A 15013-nucleotide genomic window follows, 5' to 3' on the forward strand; every position below is an offset into this window, starting at 1 on the left:
TTGTTTCGCGGGAGACGGAAGTCTCTAGTAAACAACTATAGAGTGACGGCGAAAGCGACACGGGCAGGCCGCGCGCGCTTCGTGCGGGTGCTTGCTAGTGCCACACTGCCAGCTGCTCTGGTGCCAGGCGACAAGCACAACTGTCCGGTGCGTCCGTCGCTTGGCCTGGCTGAAACGAACCCCAAGCTCCAGCGACGTTCCTTATCATAAACGCCAAAAAAAACTCTAACATCATTCAGCCAAACACTGACACACAGCATGTGGGTTGAGTGCCGGGCAGAACAAACGGAACGCAACTCACATGAACATTTGCTGAAGAAGGGTGGGCATAGAAATGGATAAGCCAACAGCTATGTGCCAGATCAAAAGAATAGAAGAAGTACGTAAACCCCGGGGCACCGCAACAAACAGAAAATGGTTCGTTGCGTGAAATCAGCAAGACATGGACCCAGCCGTCAGGTATTGTCCCTCTCATGATACACACTTTCCAGTGGGTGTTCACAATTTCACAAGCACAAATCACCAAAATAGCACGGGACCATTCCGCGGACACATACGCAAGTTAAAGCCATCAAAATCACTGGACGCCTATGTAGTGCCTATTAAATCACTATCTCGCCGGTAGTAGCCAGCCACCCCCTATCCGCTCGTCTCCTCCACAGGCTAGAGCCATGGAACCAATCTCCAGTTTCTGTTCCATTCCACATAGGATAGGGACTAGTGCCGATATCCATGTGCCTGACTGTCACATCGGCAGTAACAGCTTCGCCCCTGCCCTACCGCCTACCGGCACGATACTCTGATAGGTTCGAGCATTTTTCAGAAAACGGGCACTACACCAATGGTCCGTCCCTCCGCACGCGAACGCGCTCGCCGTTGAAATGGATGTACTTCCACTTCTTCAAGTATTTCTCTAGGACATGCTTCTCTTTTTCTTCTTGGCCGGAAGCCACGAATGCCTTTCCGATCCGTCTCGTTGTATCCTCGTCCGGACGCACACCTAATTCCTCCATATCCGCGAATATCTGAAATTGGCAACAAGAACACAGTAAAGGCTTCCAGGCATCTGTTTCTGAACAGAAAAAAGGTAAGCTACAAATCTGAGCAGCCAGCTAGACAAGTGTAATGGAAACAGGCCCGCTAGACCACATACAAGTAGACCTGAAACTTAGGCCGGGCCAGGCCGGCACGGCAGCCCATCGTGCCTTGGGCCTTAAGTCTTCGAGCCGACACGACCCTTAATATTTTTGGGTCGGGCCGTGCTGGGCCAAACACTTAAAATCTAAGCCCGACACGACACTAAAGCACGTCGTGCTTGTCTTGGGCCGGGCCGGGCCGGCCCAGGCACGGCCCACAACCAAGCAAGTCATTTTGAAGATATATATAATGAAGTCTAATATAATTTTGATGTCATATTTTTACCGGCCTTTTCGCCGTCGGGCCGGCCCGAGCACGGCCCAGTCACTCGTGCCGGGCCGGGCGGCACGATGGGCTGAAAATCAAAGCCCGGTCCAGCCCTTTATTCGTGTCGTGCTGGCATGACCCAATATATTTCGTGTCGGGCCGTGCTTTGAGCCTGTTTTCTTGGGCCGTGCCTGGACGGCCCAAAACAGCACGGCCCAAACTTTCAGGTCTACATACAAGGAACCGCTTCCCATCTTGTTCCCATATGGCCTGTTAGTTATGATGAATAACCTGTCGCTTATGGTTAGGCTCCATGAACAGTACTGGATGGGTGACGGTGACGGTGACCACATGAATGCTGCTTAGCCTTGAACATTGAACAGCACATGACTTTGCGTGATTTTCAGAAATTAAGCATCAGTCAACTCATAATTTTGGTTCCAGTGGAAAGATTGACTCGTAATTTATTATCATCGAATTATTTCTTTTGACTCATAATTTATTGCCATAGAATTATTCATGTCCCGGTCAGCGAATATAGTTGGGATATAAAGAAAGCCAGTACTGAGCCACATATTCAATGACAGTGAGGGGAGGGGAGGCGGGGATAACGTCGCTTAATCCTACAAGAAGGTGTAGATGGGTAAGATATACCTCCAAAACTTTATCTGGACGCTGGTGAATGTCGTAGATCAAGATCATCCGAGAGAACAACCTCTTGGGCACTGAGCGGGTATGAGTCTGTATTACAGTGTTCCAAACTGACTCAGCTTCATCTACCCGTTTATCCATAAGAAGTGCGAGCAGAAGTGTATCATATGTTGTCCATGTCAGCACCTGTCCTTTGCTCATCAACCACTTGGTGACCGTGTTCCTCAGCCGCCTCGCTGCGAGCCCTATTCCCTGCGCTCCTCCACTCAATCCACCCTACTAACTCACCCTTCGTGGTGTACGCCTCCCCGTCCTGCGCATCGCAGCAGGATTCATACAGGACTGCAATCCGAAGAGGGAGGATTTGCGCTAGAAAGTAGCAGATGGAAAGATATGTTGGTTTTTGGGCGTGCACCAAGAAACGTGGTGGTTTCGGACTGAACAGGAAGCACACATGATTCTAGTTTATCTTTATTTGCGAGACATGGCTTTAGAGGAATCTTACATGTTACATGTAAGATCATGGACAACGGAAGACTTCACATAACACGTCATCTAGATTGAATTGTTATTATAGAGAAAGACCCGTAAAAAACTCGCTCTTTTTAGTGTGAAATGAAAAGATACCGTAAGATATAAGATCACTTTATCACACTTCAGCTATCCTTAAAATATGAAAAGTTTAGCAAATGGCTTCTTCTGTTATCATATCTCTTTTCCTGTGTTCTGATTAATAATAGTTGTTAGTTATCATGATAACAATCTTATCAGGCTTAAGAAACTGACATGTTCTCAACAATTCAGTCTGTGGAACCATATCTTTTAGGTTTCGAAGTTACCAAATGAAAGAGAAGCTATTTATGGTGCATTGGACAAGTGGAGTGCTTTTGAACCTGAATTTCCTATTATAGCAGCAGCAAAAGCTTTGGGGATGTTGAAAAGGCGACGACAATGGTTAAGAATAATCCAGGTATGGCCGTTATGGACAAATGCTGGTCGGCTGCTTTAAAGCCAGCAGCTCCGGCTGCCGCTGCTGGGATGTACAGAGAGTAAGACACTGTACAAATATGGTGAACTTCAGCAGCAACAGCTATGCGTTGCAGCCAGCCGAACAACCGAAAGACACTGTAGTAGTTGCTAGCAACTCAGGAGTTTAGGTGTTCTTATTTGGAGTTCTGTTATTGCAGTCTCTGATAACAAACTAGTTTTGCCAGGCACCTGCTGAATGTCAATGCTTTTTTCACAGGTAACCAAGTGGTTGATGAGCAAAGGACAGGTGCTGACATGGACAACATATGATACACTTCTGCTCGCACTTCTTATGGATAAACGGGTAGATGAAGCTGAGTCAGTTTGGAACACTGTAATACAGACTCATACCCGCTCAGTGCCCAAGAGGTTGTTCTCTCGGATGATCTTGATCTACGACATTCACCAGCGTCCAGATAAAGTTTTGGAGGTATATCTTACGCTAGCTCCAGCAATACACTCTAAAGGGTTCTGTACCCTAAATATAGAGGACAGGGGCGAAGCCAGGATCCAAATTTAGGGGGGCTAAATTAGATTAGGGGGCTGTTAGAAGCATTTTTTACACTATTTACATAAGAATTAGCTTAAAAAACTAACATCTTCTATAGAATTAGGGGAGCATTAGGGGGGACATTGCCCCCCTGTGCCCCCCCTGCCGTCGCCCCTGATAGAGGACCAAATGGTTCTCTACGCCCTCCAACAGCGTCCTCTAAACGGTTCTCTAAATTTAGAGAACGCTGCTGGATTCTCTATATATAGAGTTTCTCTAGACGGTCCTCTATCCATTTGAATACTTTAAATAACCGGTTTAGCAAAACTAAAATATGTACAATATATTTGAGAGTATGACAAATACGTATGTACAAAAAATAAAAATAAAAAATGTATCTAATATAGATATTTGAGTATAGAGGACGTGATTTAGAGGACGTTGTTGAAGAGAAATAAGATATAGAGGATGAAATCTTTTAGAGGAGACTGTAAAGTACAAATATAGAGGATGGATATAGAGGACGTTGCTGGAGACAAGGATTAAGCGACGTTATCCCCCCTCCCCTCCCCTCACTGTCATTGAATATATGGCTCAGTACTGGCTTTCTTTATATCCCAACTATATTCGCTGACCGGGACATGAATAATTCTATGGCAATAAATTATGAGTCAAAAGAAATAATTCTATGATAATAAATTACGAGTCAATCTTTCCACTGGAACCAAAATTATGAGTTGACTGATGCTTAATTTCTGAAAATCACGCAAAGTCATGTGCTGTTCAATGTTCAAGGCTAAGCAGCATTCATGTGGTCACCGTCACCGTCACCCATCTAGTACTGTTCATGGAGCCTAACCATAAGCGACAGGTTATTCATCATAACTAACAGGCCATATGGGAACAGCATGGGAAGCGGTTCCTTGTATGTAGACCTGAAAGTTTGGGCCGTGCTGTTTTGGGCCGTCCAGGCACGGCCCAAGAAAACAGGCTCAAAGCATAGCTCGACACGAAATATATTGGGTCGTGCCAGCACGGCACGAATAAAGGGCTAGACCGGGCTTTGATTTTCAGCCCATTGTGCCGCCCGGCCCGGCACGAGTGACTGGGCCGTGCTCGGGCCGGCCCGACGGCGAAAAGACCGGTAAAAATATGACATCAAAATTATATTAGACTTCATTATATATATCTTCAAAATGGCTTGCTTGGTTGTGGGCCGTGCCTGGGCCGGCCCGGCCCGGCCCAAGACAAGCACAACGTGCTTTAGTGTCGTGCCGGGCTTAGATTTTAAGTGTTTGGCCCAGCACGACCCGACCCAAAAATATTAAGGGCCGTGTCGGCTCGAAGACTTAAGGCCCAAGGCACGATGGGCTGCCGTGCCGGCTTGGCCCGACCCAAGTTTCAGGTCTACTTGTATGTGGTCTAGCGGGCCTGTTTCCATTACACTTGTCTAGCTGGCTGCTCAGATTTGTAGCTTACCTTTTTTCTGTTCAGAAACAGATGCCTGGAAGCCTTTACTGTGTTCTTGTTGCCAATTTCAGATATTCGCGGATATGGAGGAATTAGGTGTGCGTCCGGACAAGGATACAGTGAGACGGATCGGAAAGGCATTCGTGGCTTCCGGCCAAGAAGAAAAAGAGAAGCATGTCTTGGAGAAATACTTGAAGAAGTGGAAGTACATCCATTTCAACGGTGAGCGCGTTCGCGTGCGGAGGGACGGACCATTGGCGTAGTGCCCGTTTTCTGAAAAATGCTCGAACCTATCAGAGTATCGTGCCGGTAGGCGGTAGGGCAGGGGCGAAGCTGTTACTGCCGATGTGACAGTCAGGCACATGGATATCGGCACTAGTCCCTATCCTATGTGGAATGGAACGGAAACTGGAGATTGGTTCCATGGCTCTAGCCTGTGGAGGAGACGAGCGGATGGGGGGTGGCTGGCTACTACCGGCGAGATAGTGATTTAATAGGCACTACATAGGCGTCCAGTGATTGTGATGGCTTTAACTTGCGTATGTGCCTGCGGAATGGTCCCGTGCTATTTTGGTGATTTGTGCTTGTGAAATTGTGAACACCCACTGGAAAGTGTATATCATGAGAGGGACGATACCTGACGGCTGGGCCCATGTCTTGCTGATTTCACGCAACGAACCATTTTCTGTTTGTTGCGGTGCCCCGGGGTTTACGTACTTCTTCTATTCTTTTGATCTGGCACATAGCTGTTGGCTTATCCATTTCTATGCCCACCCTTCTTCAGCAAATGTTCATGTGAGTTGTGTTCCGTTTGTTCTGCCCGACACTCAACCCACATGCTGCGTGTCAGTGTTTGGCTGAATGATGTTAGAGTTTTTTTTGGCGTTTATGATAAGGAACTGAAAGGGAATTAGGCTTACACCTATTTCCTAAATGATTTTGGTGGTTGAATTGCCCAACACAAATAAATTGGACTAACTAGTTTGCTCTAGTGTATAAGTCATACAGGTGCCAAAGGTTCACACTTAGCCAATGATAAGACCAAGAATTGGGTTCAACAAAAGAGCAAAGGGATAACCGAAGTGTGCCCTAGTCTGCCGCACCGGACTGTCCGGTGTGCCACCGGACAGTGTCCGGTGCACCAGGGGACTTCATGCTGAACTCCTCACCTTCGGGAAAATCCAGAGGCACTCCGCTATAATTCACCGGACTGTCCGGTGTACACCGGACAGTGTCCGGTGCTCCAAGGAACAGCGACTCTGGAACTTGCCAGCTTCGGGAATTCGCTCCGCTATAATTCACCGGACATGTCCGGTGTGCACCGGACTGTCTGGTGAGCCAGCGGAGCAACGGCTATTCGGCGCCAACGGTCACCTGCTACAACATTAAATGCGCGCCAGAGCGCGCAGAAGTCAGGCACGCGCGAAGTGGCGCACCAGACACTCTACAATGCATGTCCGGTGTGCCACCGGACATCCAGGCGGGCCCAGAAGTCAGAGCTCCAACGGTCGGAACCCAACGGCCTGGTGACGTGGCTGGCGCACCGGACACTGTCTGGTGTGCACCGGACTGTCCGGTGCACCATGCGACAGACAGCCTCCACCAAACGGCTAGTTGGGTGGTTGGGGTTATAAATACCCCCAACCACCCCACATTCAAGTCATCCAAGTTTTCCACCTTCCAACTACTTACAAGAGCTCTAGCATTCAATTCTAGACACACTCAAGTGATCAAATCCTCTCCCAATTCTACACAAAGCTTTAGTGACTAGTGAGAGAGATTTGTTGTGTTCTTTTGAGCTCTTGCGCTTGGATTGCTTCTTTTCTTTTTCAATCTTTCTTGAGATCAAACTCACTTGTAATTGAGGCAAGAGACACCAATTGTGTGGTGGTCCTTGCGGGAACTTTGTGTTCCAATTGTTTGAGAAGAAGAAGCTCACTCAGTCCGAGGGACCGTTTGAGAGAGGGAAAGGGTTGAAAGAGACCCGGTCTTTGTGACCACCTCAACGGGGAGTAGGTTTGCAAGAACCGAACCTTGGTAAAACAAATCCGCGTGTCACACTCTTTATTCGCTTGCGATTTGTTTTCCACCCTCTCTCTCGGACTCAATTATATTTCTAACGCTAACCCGACTTGTAGTTATGATTAAGTTTGTAAATTTCAGTTTCACCCTATTCACCCCCCCTCTAGGCGACTTTCAATTGGTATCAAAGCTCGGTTCTTCATTAGAGGCTAACCGCTCGAAGTGATGTCGGGAGAACACGCCAAGAAGGAGATGGAGACCGGCGACAAGCCCGCTACAAGCCACGGGAAGGCTTCATCGGAAGAGTCCCGTAAAAAGGGAAAGGGGAAGGAGAAGAAAGCTTCTTCCCACAAGTCGCATCGGAGTGGGGACAAGAAAAAGAAGATGAGGAAGGTGGTCTACTATGAGACCGACATCTCATCGCCATCTACCTCCGGCTCCGACGCGCCCTCCGTAACTTCTAAGCGCCATGAGCGCAAGAAGTTTAGTAAGATCCCCTTACACTATCCTCGTACCTCTAGACATACTCCATTACTTTCCGTTCCATTAGGCAAACTGCCAACCTTTGACGGTGAAGATTATGCTAGGTGGAGTGATTTAATGAAATTTCATCTAACCTCACTCCACAAAAGTATATGGAATGTTGTTGAGTTTGGAGCACAGGTACCATCCGTAGGGGATGAAGACTATGATGAGGATGAGGTGGCCCAAATCGAGCACTTCAACTCCCAAGCCACAACCATACTCCTCGCCTCTCTAAGTAGGGAGGAGTACAACAAGGTGCAAGGATTAAAGAGCGCCAAGGAAGTTTGGGACGTGCTCAAGACCGCGCACGAGGGTGATGAACTAACCAAGATCACCAAACTGGAAATGATCGAGGGGGAGCTCGGTCGCTTCCGTCTTCGCCAAGGGGAGGAGCCACAAGACATGTACAACCGGCTCAAAACCTTGGTGAATCAAGTGTGCAACCTCGGGAGCAAGAAATGGGATGACCACGAGGTGGTTAAGGTTATTTTAAGATCACTTATTTTCCTTAACCCTACTCAAGTTCAATTAATTCGTGGTAATCCTAGATATACACTAATGACTCCCGAGGAAGTAATCGGGAATTTTGTGAGCTTTGAGTTTATGATCAAAGGCTCAAGGAAGATCAACGAGCTTGACGGCCCCTCCACATCCGAAGCACAACCGGTCGCATTTAAGGCGACGAAGGAGAAGAAGGAGGAGACTACACCAAGTAGAACACCCATCGACGCCTCCTGAAAGGGAAATGTGCCCTTGGGCCATTTCTAAGTATTTTGGTGATTGAGTGCCAACGCAAGTGCTCTTGTGTTGATCTATGCAATGTAGTGGACAAAGTGCAAATCATGTCAAAAGGTATGTTTCTAGACTTAGTACATTGTTTTATGGACTAATGTATTGTGTCTAAGTGCTGGAAACAGGAGAAAACAAATTGGAGAGAGATAGCTTTATTTCAGCCAAAGCTAGCTCTGTCTGGGTGCACCGGACTGTCCGGTGGTGCACCGGACAGTGTCCGGTGTGCCAGACTGGCTCAGGCGAACTTGCTGCTCTCGGGAAGAAATTGACGGCGTACGACTATAATTCACCGGACTGTCCGGTGTGCACCGGACTGTCCGGTGAGCCAACGGTCGGCCGGGCCAACGGTCGGCTGCGCAATCTGCGCAAGACATGTGGCCGAGCCAACGGTCGGGAGGGACACCGGACTGTCCGGTGTGCACCGGACTGTGTCCGGTGCGCCAACGGCTCCAAGGCTGCCAACGGTCGGCTTCGCCAAATAAGGAAGGAAATCCACACCAGACAGTGTCCGGTGGTGCACCGGACTGTCCGGTGCGCCAGGCAACAGAAGGCAAGAATTGCCTTCCCGGATTGTTCTCAACGGCTCCTAGCTGCCTTGGGGCTATAAAAGGGACCCCTAGGCGCATGAAGGAGTACACCAAGCATTCCTTGAGCACTCTTGATCACTCACACTCCATTCTTGCGCACTTGTTCGACATTCTAGTGATTTGAGCTCCGTTCTAGTGTGCTAGTCTTTTGAGCTTAAGTCTGGGTCTTGTGTGTGCGTACTTGCTGTGATCTTTGTGTCTTGTGTGAGTTGCTAATCCCTCCCTTACCCCGTGCTTCTTTGTGAACATCTTTGTAAGGGCGAGAGACTCCAAGTTGTGGAGATTCCTCGCGAACGGGATTAAGAAAAGCAAAGCAAAACACCGTGGTATTCAAGTGGGTCTTTGGACCGCTTGAGAGGGGTTGATTGCAACCCTCGTCCGTTGGGACGCCACAACGTGGAGTAGGCAAGCGTTGGTCTTGGCCGAACCACGGGATAACCACTGTGCCATCTCTGTGATTGATATCTTCGTGGTTATTGTGTTTTGTTGAGACTCCTCTCTAGCCACTTGGCGATTATTGTGCTAACACTTAACCAAGTTTTTGTGGCCTAAGTTTAAAGTTTTACAGGATCACCTATTCACCCCCCTCTAGGTGCTCTCAATTGGTATCAGAGGCGTTCTCTTCAAGAAAGGGACTAACCGCCCGAAGAGATGGATCCTAAGGGCAAGGGGATTGTGATCAATGACAAGGAGAAGGAGTCATTCGTCAACGAGCCCAAGGATGACAAGCCTACCGACTCGGGCTCGGGCCACAAACGCAAAGATGGGAAGAAGAAGAAGACTAAACGCATCAAGGAGATCGTCTACTACGACGACAGTGATGAATCCACTTCTTCCCAAAAGGACAACGACGACAACGACTACGACAAAAGAAAGACGGTTAATTCGAACTTTTCTTTTGACTACTCTCGTATTCCGCAAAGTACAAATGCTCATTTGCTCTCCATTCCACTTGGCAAACCTCCTCACTTTGATGGAGAGGACTACGGATTTTGGAGCCACAAAATGTGTAGTCACATGTTCTCTCTCCATCCGAGCATATGGGAGATTGTAGAAAGTGGAATGAAATTTGATAGCTCGGATAGTCCTATGTTTATCAATGAGCAGATTCATAGAAACGCACAAGCTACTACTGTGTTGTTAGCCTCCTTGTGCAGGGACGAGTATCATAAGGTGAGCGGCTTGGACAATGCCAAGCAAATCTGGGACACCCTCAGGATCTCACATGAGGGGAACGACGTCACCTTACTCACCAAAATGGAGTTGGTGGAGGGCGAGCTTGGAAGATTCGCGATGATAAGGGGCGAGGAGCCAACCCAAACATACAACCGGCTCAAGACCCTTATCAACAAAATAAGGAGCTACGGAAGCACGCGATGGACGGACCACGACGTTGTCCGCCTAATGCTAAGGTCCTTTACTGTACTTGATCCACATTTGGTGAACAATATTCATGAAAATCCTAGGTACACCAAGATGTCGCCCAAAGAAGTCCTTGGAAAATTCGTAAGCGGGCGAATGATGATCAAGGAGGCGAGGTACGTGGACGACGCGTTGAACGGTCCAATCCATGAGCCTCAACCCATTGCTCTCAAGGCAACGAGGAGCAAGGAGGCGCTACTTAGCAAGGTGGCGCAAGTTGAGGCGGCTGGGCTAAATGATGAAGAGATGGCCCTCATCATCAAGCGCTTCAAGACGGCGCTAAAGGGTCGCAAGGGGCAGCCAAGCAAGACCAAGACAAAGGGGAAGCGCTCATGCTTCAAATGTGGTAAGGTTGGTCATTTTATTGCTAACTGTCCTGTAGCATCCCAAAAATCCTAATCTAGGTTTGAAACCCTAATCCACCTTTTTCCCTCCCTTCACCCTCTAATTCTAAGCTCTTCACTAAGTTTTTCTTTCATCATATGCATACATTTTGTTTGATCACAAGCACCTCACTTAGATTCTATTTTCTAAACACTTAGAGTATCCACAAAATATTTCTTTTCAAAAGAAAAAGGGACAAAATGGGAAATAGAAATTAGAAAGTAAAAAGAAAAAGGGGAAAAGCTCTCTCCCCCCTGCTGGACCGAATTCCGGCCCAAGCCCGCGACCCCCCCCCTTTTCCCACGTGCCCGCGCTCCCCGCTTTCGGCCCAACTGCGGCCCGCCTCCGCGCGCGCGCGCCAGCCCGCTCCTCGCCCTCGCTCTCGCTGACAAGGCGTCCCCACCCGCCAACCGCTCTCTCTCTCGCGCACTCGCTCCCTCTGACCAAGCGACCCCACAGGTCAGCTGCTTCGTCGTCCGTCCGCCGTCCCCTCGCCGAAGTCACCTCCGGCCGTCGCCTCCGTCCTCCCCTCTGCCATCCTGCCGCACAGGGAAGTTTGGCACCGCTCCGTCCTCCTCCCCTTGACCAGCGTCCTCGCCGGTACCACCTCGCCGTGGCGTCCCCTCGGCAGCGCTGTGCGCCATTTATGGCGGCACTGGGAAGCTCGCCGGAGTCAGGGAGCTCCACCGCCCCCCCTTCCCCCGCGCGCCTATAAAAGGCTCGCCCCGAGCCCCTCCTTCCTCGCACCAGCCTCGGCCATCCCTCTCCTCCTCTCCCCTGAGCACAATTCGCGAGGCGCCAACGTCGCTCTCCCCTCCGGTGAGTCCCTCCCCCTCTTCTCTCTTCCTCTCTGTTAGCCCAGCAAGCGATTGAGTTAGCCTAGCAGCTTCCTCACTTTACCGCAAACGCAATACACCACTCCCCCACCCCGATTGCTCGCCCGGAGCTCACCGACGGCAACCCCCGCCGCGAAGCTCCGCCACCTCCCCGCGGGCAGCCCCCTCCCGACCTCCTCTGACCAAATTGAACCCACCTCTAGGTCCGCCATCCCCTCCCCATGCTAAGCCACCTGCACATTGCCCAAGAACCGGGCCACCGGCGGCGAACCGCCACCGAGCCCACCGGCGGCCGAGTCCTCCCCGCGGACGGCCGGTTCACCCCCCCCGTCAACCGTAACGCCGTTCCCTCTCTTCCCCCCCTCTCGCTGGCAAGTGGGCCCTATGCGACGCCGTCACCCCCCTCCCGCGGCCGCGCCGTTCTCCCCGCTCGTGGGCCGCCCCTGAGCTGAAAGCGCCTCAGCGCGCGCGCTCGCGCCCGGGATGGGCCAAAATCCTTGCCCCTGGCCCAGATAAGAGGGATTCCTTTCTCTTTTCTTTTTCCACCCCTTTTTCCCATTTAATTAGTATTCTTCAATATTTTATGCACCAAAAATTATCCAAAGAATTTCTAAAGATCTCATACAACATTGATATTAGAAAATGACACACTATAATTTGTAAATCCCTGTTGATGTATTGTTTTATTGCCTGTTTTCCTAGAAGAAGCAGGGATCGTTGATCCGGAACCCGTAGCCCCGGAAGAGGGACCAGAGCCCGAACTTCCGGAAGTAGGTCTTCTGTGCCAGGAAAGCTTCGACGAAGGCAAGTCCATCCTTCCCTTGATGCATAAATTACCTATTCTCTCTACCACTGCCTAGGCCGGGAACTATGGGGGAATATTGCATTGTGAGTAAGAGATGGCCCGCATTAACATATTATTTCCGATTACGAAATGTGGATCTGGAAGTAGGGCAAAGTGTTTCTTCAAATAAAACCTCTTTCTGAAAAGTTATGCGATGAAGGGTACTCACCCTCATCACCTTGAGAGTGGGGTGATCAGGGACTCCCTGGTTTAGGGGAGGGCCTAAGGTGTTGGCTCAGCTGGTTTAGGCGTGAGCAGAAGGATCGTCCCCTCATATAAGGACCGGCTTGTCATTTTTTCACTACCTGTACTCCTTTATCGTACAACCACTCGAGACTGTGTGGGCAGTCACTCGATCCGAACTCGTACGGTCCAACCCCAGGGTTAAGAAGGCTGGGGAGCACCGGGAGGATAAGGAGGGGGAAAGTTTTGTCCGGTTTGGGCATGGTGGTGGCCTGACTCCTTCCGGATAACCGTTAAGGTTAGGACGTACGGGTAAGGAAAGAGATCCGGCATTCGGGTCTCGCGACGGTGAGATCGCAGAAACCGGGCTAGTGGGTAAAGTGTACCCCTCTGCGCAGAGTTGAAACCTATTCGAATAGTCCGTGTCCACTGGTATGGATGAGTCCGGTGTGGTATGACAATTAGAACTTCCTCTATGAATTTCAAGAAAAGGGGGAATGTGCGAGTGAATAAGTGTTAAGAAAGAACTAAGGCCACGGGAGCGGGAAGCTCAGTGGTGGTTGAGTTTTGGTTACTTTTAAAGACAATGGGTTAAACCTTCAAGCAACTTCCTTTCTCTAAGAAAATGATGAGTGACATCAACTCCACCAAATTGAGCATGTACATCATAGGTCTCTTTCTCTCTACGGGAGCGGGGTGGGCTTGCGGAATACCTAGTGTATTCACCCAGATTTATTTATGTTTTTCAGCAGCCGAGGACTTCTTTTCTGCTATGCTTGATTAAGAGGGCTGTGTCTGCACCCAGTTCTGCCTGTGGCTTGGGCTAGTGTATTTTCCTACTGCGCTTCTCTATTTGGCTCTCTCGAGCTTGTACCCTGGTATTGTAATAAATTTATCTAAACTCTGTACTATTTGAAGTAAGGAATGTGTTTACTAGCCTCCTGGGACTAGTAATTAATTCACATTTGAGTCCCAAAGGATCGGGACGCTTCAGGTGGTATCAGAGCCCATAGGACTGGCCGTAGGTCGCAGCCCTGACCCTAAAACTTACTCTAAAAAGAAAATACCTCTTACCTCAAGAAAAGTTTTCTCTTCCCCAATTTTAACAAGACCCTTCTTTTCCTATTCCAGATGGAAGCCTCTCTGGCCATTAAGTCATCCTACTGCTCGGAAGTGGAAGGGTTCCCATGCCTCTTGCGAAGCTGTGCGCTCCGCATGGGAATCCGTAAGAAGCCGGAATACGTCTGGACGGAACATCTCGAGGGCGGAATGATAAGATGCTCTATGGCAGTCTACCTGGGGGAGAGCCAAAGCTATCCCAACCAACGTTCCTTCCAAGTCACTTTTACCGGAGCCCATTTCCTAGATGCTTGCCAAAATGTCGCCCGAAAAGCCCTCCGACAGCTTTGTCAGAACTACAACAAAGTAATCATTGAAACCCCCCTTCGCTACTTTCCACCCAGCAACAAGAATACCCCCACCTGGAGGAAAAGACTTCAGGCCCTATCAGGAGGAGATCCTATTGAGAATGATCCCACCATTGTCTACATGGCAGGATACCTTCATACCCTTGATAACCAATATGATGACCTCGCCCTCCACTGCACCTCCCTAACCTCCCAGGTGGAAAGCCTGGAGCAGAAAGTCAGGGAACTTTCAGAAGAAAAAGCGTCCCTTCAAGAGAGCCTCTCGCTAGCTGAAGGCGAAGAGGCCAATACCCGTGAAGCTTACCGCACCCTCAAATTGGACTACGACAAGAAACTGAAGAAGCTCGCCCCCGCAAGAAAAACCCGCAAGAAGACCAAAAGCCAAGGATGTCAGACTGAGCAGCAGGAAGAGAACCCTCCCAGGAACCAGTCCGACCCCGAGGACATGTCCCTGGCCAGTCTTGATGACCTTCTCTTGGAATTTGGTGACACCTTAGAGAAAGAGTTCGGGGGTACCCTAGGTAGCACTCGTGTGTAATAAGCTTGTGGTAGTGGTGTGCTATGTAATGTAATGGCTTGATGTAATGAATAAAATAACTAGAAAAAAAAATGGCATGTGCTTAATAGCAACTCTCTTCCCATGGCAGATGGCTTCGGATAGAACCACGCCTACCGCCTCCGGGATTGGAGCAAGACTTCCTCTAGGCGCTGAGGGAGAGGCTGGCGGAGAAGGGGGTGAGACCCACCTCCCCGCACCTCCAGAACTACCACTAGACCTAGCCCAAATTCTGGCCAATCAAACCAGACTCATTGAAGTCCTCACTCGAAGCCTGGAGAACCAGCGCCCAGGCGGTGGAAGGCCCCAGGACAGGATGGGAGAATTCCTGAGACTGAAGCCGCCCACGTTCGCGGGGTCCAGCAATCCCCTCGATGCAGATGACTGGCTT

General features: G+C 49.7%; 2 protein-coding genes across 2 annotated transcripts; one reads left to right on the top strand and one right to left on the bottom strand.

The window, feature by feature from the left end:
* Window positions 1-364: 364 nt before the first annotated feature.
* On the bottom strand, window positions 365-2266 carry LOC103634329 (pentatricopeptide repeat-containing protein At4g18975, chloroplastic). The gene is made up of 2 exons (XM_020541445.3): window positions 2059-2266; window positions 365-1025 (listed from the first exon to the last, which is right to left on the bottom strand). The coding sequence occupies exons 1-2, from the start codon at window positions 2254-2256 to the stop codon at window positions 834-836; spliced, it is 390 nt and encodes a 129-aa protein (XP_020397034.3). The 5' UTR covers window positions 2257-2266; the 3' UTR covers window positions 365-833.
* A 39-nt stretch (window positions 2267-2305) lies between these two features.
* LOC111589769 (pentatricopeptide repeat-containing protein At4g18975, chloroplastic) lies at window positions 2306-5732 on the top strand. Its single transcript, XM_023300662.2, has 3 exons — window positions 2306-3025; window positions 3302-3514; window positions 5116-5732. Exons 1-3 carry the CDS (start codon window positions 2987-2989, stop codon window positions 5305-5307), a joined length of 444 nt encoding a protein of 147 aa, XP_023156430.1. The 5' UTR covers window positions 2306-2986; the 3' UTR covers window positions 5308-5732.
* The last annotated feature ends 9281 nt before the right edge of the window (window positions 5733-15013 follow it).

This window comes from Zea mays, chromosome 7, assembly GCF_902167145.1.
Source record: "Zea mays cultivar B73 chromosome 7, Zm-B73-REFERENCE-NAM-5.0, whole genome shotgun sequence".
Classification (NCBI taxonomy): domain Eukaryota; kingdom Viridiplantae; phylum Streptophyta; class Magnoliopsida; order Poales; family Poaceae; genus Zea; species Zea mays.